Source organism: Erinaceus europaeus, chromosome 16, assembly GCF_950295315.1.
Source record: "Erinaceus europaeus chromosome 16, mEriEur2.1, whole genome shotgun sequence".
In the NCBI taxonomy this organism is placed as follows: Eukaryota; Metazoa; Chordata; class Mammalia; order Eulipotyphla; family Erinaceidae; genus Erinaceus; species Erinaceus europaeus.
This window is the reverse complement of record NC_080177.1, coordinates 75,295,427-75,307,660: the sequence shown is the minus strand read 5'-3', so window position 1 is coordinate 75,307,660 and position 12,234 is coordinate 75,295,427. Positions and strand designations below refer to the sequence as shown.

At 46.0% G+C, this 12,234-nt stretch overlaps 1 protein-coding gene across 3 annotated transcripts in view; it reads right to left on the bottom strand.

Moving 5' to 3' along the window:
- TTC6 (tetratricopeptide repeat domain 6) overlaps positions 1–12,234 on the bottom strand; it is a 201,418-nt gene that overhangs the window by 175,814 nt on the left and 13,370 nt on the right. For all 3 annotated transcript variants that reach the window (XM_060175452.1, XM_060175454.1, XM_060175453.1), the window contains exon 2: positions 4,039–4,962. In XM_060175452.1, the coding sequence (XP_060031435.1) occupies positions 4,039–4,962 (924 nt within the window). The remainder of the gene's footprint in view (positions 1–4,038; positions 4,963–12,234) is intronic.

Sequence of the window (12,234 nt, the reverse complement as noted above, 5' to 3'; positions counted from 1 at the left end):
GGAAACAGCACCCTGGGTAGCAACAGTCTTCTCTTCCTGAGGCACTAGAGGTGCTAGGTTTAATCCCCAACACCACCATAAGCCAGACTCCAGTAGTGGTCTGGTAAAAAATAAACAAATAAACAAATAAATAAATAAATTAGTTAAGGGTATTTTTTTTCACTGAAAAATATTTCACTACTCACTGAAACTCTTAACAGTGATACAGCAACCCTAGGATATAAACTTAACACCAATAATTCTAAACTCTAAGTGAAAATGACTGAGTTTTCCATGTATCATTTCACTATTAAATAATCACAAAGATTTTAAGAGGAAAGGCTGTAAGTGATGCATTACTCAGGTTAACAACTAATGTTCAATGAACCAGTTTTTTGGTGGGTTTTTTTGTTTGTTGTTTGTTTGTTTGTTAAATATTTATTTATTTTCTCCCTTTTGTTGCCCTTATTGTTTTATTGTTATAGTTATTATTGTTGTCATTGTTGTTGGATGGGACAGAAAGGAATGGAGAGAGGAGGGGAAGACAGAGAGGGGGAGAGAGAGAGAGAGACACCTGCAGACCTGCTTCACTGCTTATGAAGCAACTACCCTGGCAGGTGGGGAGCTGGGGTCTCAAACTGGGATCCTCATGCCGGTCCTTGCACTTCACATCACCTGCGCTTAACCTGCGGTGCTACCGCCCAACTCCCTTTTTTTTTTTTTTTAAATAACTTCTCACTTTCTCCCACTCTGAAAAAAGGATATACTCCCTGAGTGGAAAGAAAATTCAGATTCAAAAGACTTCAGTAATATCCTAGTGCTTCGTCTAACTTCAGTGTTACCTAAAACACTAGTGACTCTCCCGGAACAAGTAACTCTACCCCAAGAGCACAATGCCACCATCTGTGGGCACACAGGCTCCAGTCCCAAGTCACCGCACGGGGGAGCCTGCAGGGGAGAAGTTCCAGGCGCAGTGGAGCAGTGCTGTGGATGGAGTCTCTTTTCTCTGTGTCTCTCATTTTCTCTCACCCTCTGTTGGTCTGCTTCTAAGACCCCTTCTGTTTCACTGGTTTAATCCCCCCTGCTTAACACTGTATTCTATTTACATAAACCACTGTTAACTAAGCACCGCCCTGCCTCCAGGGCACTGGTTTAATCCCGCTGGTTCATACTCTCTTTTTGCTCCGCCCCCTCTCCTTGTCACACCCTGATTTCCACCAATCTCTTTTTGTTCCACCCTCTCTACATCACATCCTATTTCCACCCTACTTGGCAAGTATATATACAGCTGCTCTGTCACCAGAATCATCAGAAGCACTTCACCAGGACTTCCCTCTCTAACAGGCTCTGGAGAGAGCCTATAAGCTGATCTGCACTGGCAGCCCCAGGATATATAAGGACAAGATTGTGATTAGAGATGGCTTAGATTGCCCTGCGTTCCACATGAATAAAGGGACACTGCTTCCCAGCTCAGCCATGAGTCCCCTCGTAGTCTGTCTCCCGCCCACGAAGCTAGCCCGGCAACCCTCTGTCAAGAAAGAGCAGGGATGGGGAACATCCAGTATGCTGGCCATCTGTCATTTGATCCAGCCCTGCCAAGACTTAAATTTCAACACATAAGCGTATTTGATTGTTTGTTTGAGAGAGATAGAGAAGAGAGAATGAAGAAGACCACAGCTTGGAAGCTTTCTTCAGTGCACTTGGGACCAGGTTGGAATCTGGGTTGTGCACACGGCAAAGAAACACACTATCCAAGTGAGCTATTTGGCCATCCCAAGCCTTGACATTTTTATAACAACACTAAATGCTAATTTTTAAATTAGTAAGTGATCATTTTGTGTGGCCGGTGAATGATGTCGCAAATATCCACATGGTCCTTGGCAGAGAAAAAGGTGACCCCCCCACCCCCTCACCCCCCACCTCCTTCCCCCCCATCCAGAGGAAAGAAAAAAACAGCCTTGGGACACAATGAAATCAAACAAGAACAAGCACTGAGCCCCAGTGATAATCCTGTGGCAAAAAAAAAAAAAAAAGGAAGGAAGGGACGAACTACACAGAAACACCTGCACCAGACATAAGTTTCACAAGCAGTGGTGCAGTGCTGTGGTATCTCTCCGTATCTCTATCTCTCTCCATTCTATCTAGAGGAAAGAGAGAAAAATGGCTGCAGGAAGCCAGGAGGTGGTGCTCCTGATTACAGTGCACAAGGACACAGGTTCAAACCCCTGGTCCTCCCATGCAGGAGGAAAGCTTTACCAGTGGTGAAGCAAGGCTCCAGGTGCCTCTCTGTCTCTTTCCCTCACTATCTCCCCTGCTCCCTCTCAATTTCTTTGTCTCTATTTAATAATTTTCGGGTTGCGTCATGGGGGAGAGAACTCACCGGAGCCAACCTGGGCTGCCGCTTACTCAGCGACATGGGAGAGGAACCGGGAACTCTTGGCTGGGCAGGAACACAATGCAATTCCTTTATTGATCAGATACACTGCCTTATATATATCTCTTTAAACGGAAGTGGCAAATGGGGAAAGGAAATGGCTAGGAGAGGGGATGGAGCAAAAAAAGAGCCCGAACATAGAAAGCTTCCATAGCAGCTGGTGTGAAGGTTCTAACCAATGGGATTAAACCAATACCCTGCACACAGGGCAGGTCTCAGGCAAAACAGTGACTATGTAAATAGACCACAGAATCAAGCAATGCAGGAGACCTGGCGTAATGACCAACAAATAATAAATAAAAATATTTTTTAGGGAGTCAGGTGGTAGCACAGCGGGTTAAGAGCAGGTGGTGCAAAGCGCAGTGACAGGCATAAACATCTGGGTTCATCCAGGTTTGAGCCCCTGGCTCCCCACCTGCAGGGGAGTCGCTTCACAAGTGGTGAAGCAGGTCTGCAGGTGTCTCTCTTTCTCTCCCCTTCTCTGTCTTCCTCTCCTCTCTCCATTTTTCTCTGTCTTATCCAACAATGATGACAACAATAATAACTACAACAATAAAACAAGGGCAACAAAAGGGAATAAATAAATAAATAAATATTAATGTTTTTTTTTTTTACTAGAGCACTGATCAGCTTTGGTTTATGGTGGTGCAGGGGATTGAACCTGGGACTCTGAAGCCTCAGGCATGACAGTCTGTTTGGATAACCATTATGCTATCTACCCCTGCCCAAAAAAATATATTAAAAAAAAAAAAATAGGTCAGGCAGTGTATGTATTACAGTGCACAAGGACCCAGGTTCAAGGCCCCGGTCCCCATCTGCAAAGGAAAAGCTTCACGAGTGGTGAAGCAGGGCTGCAGGTGTCTGTCTCTCTGACTCTCTCTCTCCCTCCCTCCCCCTCCCTTTCAGTGTCTCTGTTCTTTTTTATTATTATTATTCCCTTTTGTTGCCCTTGTTTTGTTGTTGTAGTTATTGTTGTTGTTACTGATGTTGTCGTTGTTGGATAGGACAGAGAGAAATGGAGAGAGGAGGGGAAGACAGAGAGGGGGAGAGAGAGACAGACACCTGCAGACCTGCTTCACCGCCTGTGAGCGACTCCCCTGCAGGTGGGGAGCCGGGGGCTCGAACCCTGAGCCTTTCGTCTGGTCCTTGTGCTTCGCGCCTCGTGCACGTAACCCCCTGCGCTCCCGCCCGACTCCCCCCGCGTCTCTATTCTATCAAGCAAAATAAGTAAAAGTCGATCCAATGCAATGGATCGTTGCATTGGATCGACCTTCTCGTGGTGCATCCCGTGAGTGCCCATTCATTGGGGAAACTGAGGATCCTTCCTAGCCGACTGAACCCACATGGATCCCAGTCACTTTCAAAGCCGGCAACAAGCAGCTCCTGACAGCTTTGCTGTTGACTGGCTACGGAAGAAGGGCAAACGCTAGAAGAAGTAAAAGTCTACAAATCAGTCAATCAAAGTGACTGCCAGAATTGTAGGATTCAGACAGGGACTGAGGCTGAACGATGATGAATAACCCTCGGAAGACAAAACAAAAACCAAAAACAAACAAACAAAGAAACAAACCGCACCCACGCCGTGCAGGCGCTGCAGAAACAGCGCCCGCAGCGCCCGCACCTACTTCCATCCGCAGCTGGTAGCTGGGGCCCAGCACGCTCTGGATGAGCTCGGTGACCGCCTGGTCGGAGGCCAGCTGCGCCTCGGACTGCAGCGAGGTGACGATCTCCTCGATGGACCTGGGCACCACGCGCTCGGGCAGCGGCAGCAGCGGGGCGGCCTCCCAGGGCTCGCAGGACAGGACGTGCTCGCGCTCGGACCGCGCCGACTCCACCGAGTCTCGGGGGGCCTCCCGCATGAAGTGCGTGCGGATCCGCACCCGCTTGCGCACGACGCCCCCGGTCGCTTCGCCCAGGTAGAGCGACCCCGAGCTGCTGCTCATGAGTCGGATCCTGCGCTCCTCCGTGGGCGCGGGGGGCGCGGGCTTGGCTGCCCCGGCCGGCTCGGGAGCCGCTTTGCACAGCGACGGCCGCGGGCTCTGCAGGTGGAGGAGCGTCCAGGCCTTGCTCTGCGACAGCAGCGGCGACTTGAGCACCACCGGCCTGGACGTGCCGGCCTGGGAGGCGATGACCGGCGGCGTCTTCGGCAGCCGGTAGCGCAGGAAGGCGGAGCTCCGCAGGTAGAACTCGCGGGCCCGAAAGGTGCGGGGCTGCTGCGCGGACGCCGCCTCCAGGCGGCCCGCCGGGGGCGCCAGGACCTTGGGCGCCAGCTGCGGAAGGGGCGCGGCCGCCGAGCGCGCTGGGTCCCTTCGCCCCGGGGGCCCCGAGGGTTTGGGGGGTCCTGCACAAGGCTGGGTGCGGTCGAGGGCCTGAAGGTCTGAGAATGACTTTTTACTGACAGCCGACTTGAGGTTCAACTTCTGCTTGGAGAGGAGAAGATTCTTGATAAGCTCCTGGCGCAACTTCTCGTATTCTTTACACATGAGGACTTCTTCCCTGTGTTTTAGCTCAAAGTGCTTCTGGCCTGTGGACATCTCGGCTACTTCGTCCTGTGAAATAACAACAGAAGCAATATAAATAGAGAGAGGGAGATAGCCGCCAAAGATCAGCTCAGAAAAGCTCCTGCAAGGAAACTGCGCTCTCCTGGGTTCTCCTGTTGTTTTGTTTTGTCATTCAAAATCCATCTCACTAGGGAGAGAGAGCGCATAAGGTGCAAAAGACTCGCATACCAGAGGCACCAAAAGGTCCCAGGTTCAATCCCTTGCAGCACCATAAGCCAGAGCTGTGCAGTGCTCCAGTGGTAATAATAACAATAACAACAACAGTAACAATATCCATCTAACCATTGACCTTTCAGGACTCCTGAAAAACCTCAGGAGAGGGGGTGAACTGCAGGTGGGCTGCAGTCAGATCAGGAAGCCTTGACACCATCAATGCCACCACCCCCTTTTTTTTTTTTTTGGTGGGGGGAAGCTTCTGGAATCTTTTCAATAAATTTCAGTAGAAAAGTTACTTGAGTGTTCCCAGAGGTGGCGCAGTGGATAAGGCTTTGGACTCTCAAGCATGAGGTCTGGAGTTCAATCCCCAACAGCACATGTACCAGAGTGATGTCTGGCTTCTTTCTCTCTCTCCTGTCATTTGTCATGAATAAACAAATAAAATCTTTAAGAAAAAAAAAAGAAAGAAAAGTGACGATAGGATCTATTGTTTGAGAAATATTAAGTGAGAAAAAGAATAAAGGGAGGGAGGGAAGGCACAGAAGCTATTTAGTTTGAATCTAAGGCCTGAACTTGATAACAGGGCAGAGTAAAACTAAAGCTATAAGGGGGGGGGGGTAGAGAAACTTCACTAGTGGTCAGCCCTTGTATCTTCTTCCCTTTCAGTGTCTGTCTGTATCCACAAAAGAAAGGGGGAAAGTTGGTTAAGAGGGCAAATTTTATGATTTAAAAAAAAAAAACAAAAAACCTGCTGTTCAGCAGGACCAATGATCTGTGATTATAAGTAACTGAGGAGAGAAGACTTCTGAATTCATTACCAAAAGCCAAGCTAGTAGAAAACATAAATGGATATGGCCCTCTGACAGCTTCTTTCACACCCTCGCCTGTGAGGTGGGAGGAACAAGAGCATCAGAGAGTTGGAGGAACCTGAGACTAGAGTTCCATAGGTTCCAAGGGTGGAGGTAGATAGCATAATGGTTATGCAAAGAGACTGTCATACCTGAGGCTCTAAAGTCCCAGGTTCAATCCCCCACACCACCATAAACCAGAGCTGAGAAGTGCTCTGGTAAAAAAAAAAAAAAATTAAAAGTTGGTGTTTGTTTCAAATTGCCACCAGGGTTATCGCAGGGGCTCAGTGCCTGCACTCTGAATTCACCATTCCCGGAGAAACTGAGCAGGAAGGGGGAGAAAGAAACCTGAAGACTGGGAGCCAGGTGGTGGTGTAGTGGATTAAGCACACATGGTGTGAAGCTCAAGGGCAGGTGTAAGGATCCCGGTTTGAGCCCCCGGCTCCCCACCTGCAGGGAAGTCGCTTCACAGGCAGTGAAGCAGGTCTGCAGGTGTCTTTCTCTCCCTCTCTCTTCCCCCCACTTCCATTTCTCTCTGTCCTATCCAACAACAATGATAGCAATAACAACAACAATAATGATAACAAGGGCAACAAAAGGGGGGGGGGATTTAAAAAAAGAAAAAAGAAACCTGAAGACCTTCACTGCTCATGAAGCTCCCCACACACACACACAGATGGGAAGTGGGGGCTCAAACCTGGGTCCTTGTGCATGGTAATGTGTGCATTCAAGTGGGTGCACCACTGCCCAGCCCCTAAAGTGAGAGTTTTAAGAAATAAAGGTAATAAAGATTGGGAGTAGATAGCATAATGGTTATGCAAAGAGTTTCCAATGTCCCCAGGTTCAATCCCCTGCACCATCATAAACCAGAGCTGAGCAGTGCTCTGGTAAAAATAATAATAAGTAAATTAATTAAATAAATAAAGGTAACAATATAACAAAACAAAAAAAATGAGCAGAATCTGAATAGACACTTCTTCAGAGGAGACATACAGCTGACCAAGAAGGGACATGAACAGATGCTTATCAAATCCCTCTTTTTTTTTAATTATCTCTATTTATTTATTGGCTAGAGACAGCCAGAAATCAAGAGGGAATGGAAGCAGCCCTGCTTCACCACCCGCAAAGCTTTCCCCTGCAGGTGGGGACTGGGGGCTCGAACCTGGGTCCTTGCACATTGTAACATGTGCACTTAACCAGATGTGCCACCACCTGGCCCCAGCTCATCGTCTCTTATTATTATGTCAATACAGATCAAAACAATGAACTATCACCTCCCATCTGTGAGACTGCCAAGACAAGAGTCAAGTGTTGGCAGCACAGCCAGTGCCACCATGCCACATGGTGCTGCCACTGCCTTTTCACATGAGATTGTCTCCAGAGATGCCGAGCCTGACACGTCAGCCTTCCCACTCCAATAATCTGGTGAGACCTTTCATAGGACATGGGACTACCAGTTCCATTCCCAATGGCACACTCGCTCACAGAGTTATAGATCCTGGGTAAAGGCTAGGGCCTAGGGGACTGGGGCATGTATACACATATCCATAAGGCAGGGGCAACTATATACCTAAAATTAAAAGTGCTTAATGATTACACTTAGACATACCAAGCTCAGCAATCTGGTAGAATAGCCTAAAGGCAGCACCATAAATTTTCTAATCAAATACTTACTGCTTGGGCCTAGACAGCCTCCTCTCCTACCCCTTACCTCATATCCCTCCATCACTCTTAACTACTCAACTAACTATACAAAAGAAAGTAAGATATAGGGGAGTCGGGCAGTAGCGCAGCGGGTTAAGCGCATGTGGCACAAAGCTCAAGGACTGGCGGAAGGATCCCAGTTCAAGCCCCCAGCTCCCCACCTGCAGGGGAGTCGCTTCACAAGCAGTGAAGCACGTCTGCAGGTGTCTGACTTTCTCTTCCCCTTGTTTTCCCCTCCTCTCTCCATTGCTCTCTGTCCTAACGACAATATCAATAAAAACAACAATAATAACTACAACAGCAATGAAAAACAAGGGCAACAAAAGGGAAAATAAATTTTTTTTTAATTAAAAAATAAAAGAAAGTAAGATATATCTCTTCTGACAGCCAGGACCTTGTTCTCACTATAAACTAGCAATGGTAAGGACTGCTTCACTTTCTGAAGGGAGGCTGGGTCACACTACTTTGTCTGTCAGTCGAGGAAGACTGGCCATGAAATGAATGCAGCCCAGAATGTTCCCAGCTGTGAACATGGATGGCGAGCTCAGACTGATAGGGACTCAGAAGTTACACAGGCTCCTGGGACAAATAAATATGAATAGACATGGGCCCTGGGTCAGATTGATGTTATAAACAATTAGCTGTATTTATATATTTTCTTCAAGTTTGGGAGAGACTCTCTGCCCTAGTTAACTCCAGCCCTAGTCTCAGCTCTGACACCATCTTCCCAGATAATATTTTAGTCCACCTTCATGTCAACTATCAAGCTCCGGCAAAAAGTTCTAAAGTCATAGACTTCCTAGCTTCTTACCACCTACTCTATTCCTACTTTCTGGTTCTTATTTATGAAACATTTTGTCCTGCCTCATAACTTACTGCCTTTCAGACACCAAGTTACAGATGCTACTATGTTTCTATCCAGAACTCCATGGATGGACAAACTCACCAATATGCCCCAGAACCCCACCTCCCCAGAGCCCCAACCCAATGAGGGAAAGACAAAAACAGGCTGGGGGGCATGGATCTACCTGTCACTGCCCATGTCCAGCAGAAAAGCAACTACAAAAGCCAGACCTCCAAGCTTCTGTACCCTATGAAGAATTTTAGTCCATATTCCCAGAGGAAGCATCAGAATTGATGCAAGAGGGGAGGGAGGAGGGAGGAAGAGAGGGATGGAGGAAGGGAAGAAGGGATGCCAGGTGGTGATGCACCTGGCTAAGTATACACATTACAGGGCACAAGGACCCAGGTTCAATCCCCTGCCCACTGCCTGCAGGTGGTAAAACAGGGCTGCAGTTCTCTCTGTCTCTCTCCCTCTTTCTCCCCCTACTCCTCTCAATTTCTCTGTCTCTATCCAATAATAAATAAATAAAATCATTTTTTTAAATGAAAAAAAAGGGAGTTGGGCTATAGCACAGCAGGTTAAGTGCACATGGTGCAAAGCACAAGGACTGTCATAAGGATCTCGGTTCAAGCCCCCCAGTCCCCACATGCAGGGGAGTCGTTTCACAAGCAGTGAAGCAGGTCTGCAGGTGTCTATCTTTCTCTCCCCCTCTCTGTCTTCCGTTCCTCTTTCCATTTCTCTCTATCCTATCCAACAACGATGACATCAATAACAACAACAATAACAACTACAACAACAGTGAAAAACAAGGGCAACAAAAGGGAAAATAAATATTAAAAAAATATTTTAAAAAAAGGCCACCAGGAATGGTGGATTCATATAGCCAGTGTCAAGTTCTAGCAATAAGCCTGGTGGCAATAAAAAATAGTAATAAAGTAATAAAAATTTAACAAGAAGAACTGTTCAATAAATTATGTTGAAGTGACTGTCTATTGGAAGGAAATTGTATGCCATCCACCAACATAAGTTCAGATGGATATAATTTAAATAGGGAACATGTTTCTTATTTTCATTTGTATTTCTTTAATTATCATAGATCAACCTTGCTTAGCTGCACTTACTAATTTATAAAAGATTAATCATTCTGGGAGTCGGGCTGTGGCGCAGTGGGTTAAGCACATGTGGTGCAAAGCGCAAGGACCGGCGGAAGGATCCCGGTTCAAACCCCTGGCTCCCCACCTGCAGGGGAGTCGCTTCACAGGCAGTGAAGCAGGTCTGCAGGTGTCTATCTTTCTCTCCCCCTCTCTGTCTTCCCCTCCTCTCTCCATTTCTCTCTGTCCTATCCAACAACGACATCAGTAACAATAATAGAAACTAGAACAATAAAACAAGGGCAACAAAAGGAAATAAATATTTTTTTAAAAAATTTAAAAAAATAAAAAGATTAATCATTCTGGGCCATGGCATCCCTAACTGATTGTATATGTTACAGTGCTCAAGGATGTGGGCTCAGGTACCCAGTCCCACCTGCAGGGGTGAAGCTTCATGAGCAGTGAAGCAGTGCTATAGGTCCCTCTATTTCTATCTTCCCTCTCAATTTCTCTGTCTCTATCCAATAAATAATAAATTAATTTAAAGTATAAAAGATTTCTCTTTCAGGGATGGGCAGTGGAGCACCCAGTTATTACACAATTACACAAAGCACAATGTTATTACACAATGCACAAGGACCCAGGTTCAAGTCCCCAGTCCCCACCTGCTGGAAGAAAGTTTCATAGGCAGTGAAGCAGTGTTCTCTCTCTTTCACTCCCTATCTCCCCCTTCCCTCTAGATTTCTTTCTGCTTCTATCCAATAAGTAAGTAAATGTAAAATCAAAAAAGATTTACCTTTCCAGTTGGATTTCTTCTTTTAGCTCATCTTATGGGCATTGTGATGAAAAACATACTATTTTTGCCCTTAAATAGAGCCATGCTATATTTTATCTCTAAAATATTTACTACTGATGTCCAAACTGAATCCCCTGCCATATGACAGCACTTATCTGGATATCTAGGTGTTTGTTTTTTTCCCCCTCACCCAGTTCCACCACTAAATAGACTTTGGACAATTCAACTCTATCAACAGCAAGATCTCATACTAAAAAAGCAACAATGGTAATCTGTTGACTCTCGTCCAGGCTGAAGCTTATGAACATTAGAAATTTCCAAAGCTTTTCAGGAAGTTTCCTCATTTTAACAAATGATGTATAAGCCTCCTGCTTGGGGCTGTCATTGTTTGCACAGGTGGTAATATGTTCATACGGACACCATGTGCCCTTCTTCCTCCAAAGGACTGAACTGTAGTGACTGAAATAGAGCCCAGAGCAGAAGCACTTTAATACCTGAGGAGCTCTGACTGGACTCTCCCAATGTCACTTCCCTTTAGTCCTTTACTTCCTGCTTTACAGTCCCTCCCGACTTTCTCCCAGGCTCCACTATTGAAGCTTAACAAGCTGTCATTGTCTAATGTTCCTGCTACATTCCCTTGAGTTCTTCCTAGGAAGGTTGCCTTTTATATGTAAATAATAATAATAAGCCAACACAAAAGAGAATTTCTAAACTCAATGATGACTTTTTTTTTTATGTTCTTATTTATTATTGGATAGAGACAGAATTTGAGAGAGGAAGATAGAGAGGAAAAGAGACAGAGAGACACCTGCAGCCTTGCTTCACCACTCATGAAGCCTTCCCCCTTTAAGTGGAGACCAAGGGCTTGAACCCAGGTCCTTGCACACTATAACTGTGTATTTAACCAGGTGCGCTACTGCCTGGTTCCTTGACTATAACTTCTGTGTTTTCACTCACAAGACTAAATGGACCAGCCTATCAAAGCTTGCTGCCTGTATATTCTGCCTCCCAGCCAACCCTATAAAATATAAATAATAACAACAACAATAATAATAATGTTTAAACATCCAGCATAATGGGAAAACAGCAGGTTCCACTTTTCTTTTTTTAATATCACTTATTTTTCTTTTTGTTGCCCTTGTTTTTATTGTTGTAGTTATTACTGTTGTTATTGATGTCATTGTTGTTGGATAGGACGGAGAGAAATGGAGAGAGGAGGGGAAGACAGAGAGGGGGAGAGAAAGACAGACACCTGCAGACCTGCTTCACCGCTTCTGAAGAGACCCCCCTACAGGTGGGGAGCCGGGGGCTCGAACCGGGAGCCTTGCACTTTGTGCCATGTGCACTTAACCTGCTCTGCTACTGCCTGACACCCTGCTCCCATGTTCCACATTTCTTGGTAGCAATAAAAAATAAAAAAACTAGCTTCTCAAGGATCCAGGTTCAAGCCCTCAGTCCCCACCTGCAGGGAGGAATCTTCACAGACTGTGAAACAGTGCTGAAGGTGTCTTTCTCTCCCTCCCTTTTTTATCCCCCTGTTCCTTCTCAATTCAACTCTGTCTCTATCCCAAATAAATAAAGTTAAAAAAAAAGCAAACTAGCTCTGGTTCAGAGAAAACTCAAGGAAAAGCGATTCAATATCTGGAAGGATCATCTACCTAAAGTGTGAAAACTGCCGTTCATAAGCCAGGTTGTTAAGTTTATTCTGCATTTTAAAGTGAGGAAGAATGTACATGGTGCTGTTTGCCAAAACATTGGTAGAAAGATGCCTCTTGTCACTCTTGGCAGAAAAAGCAAAGGACTATAACCACCACTAAAAAA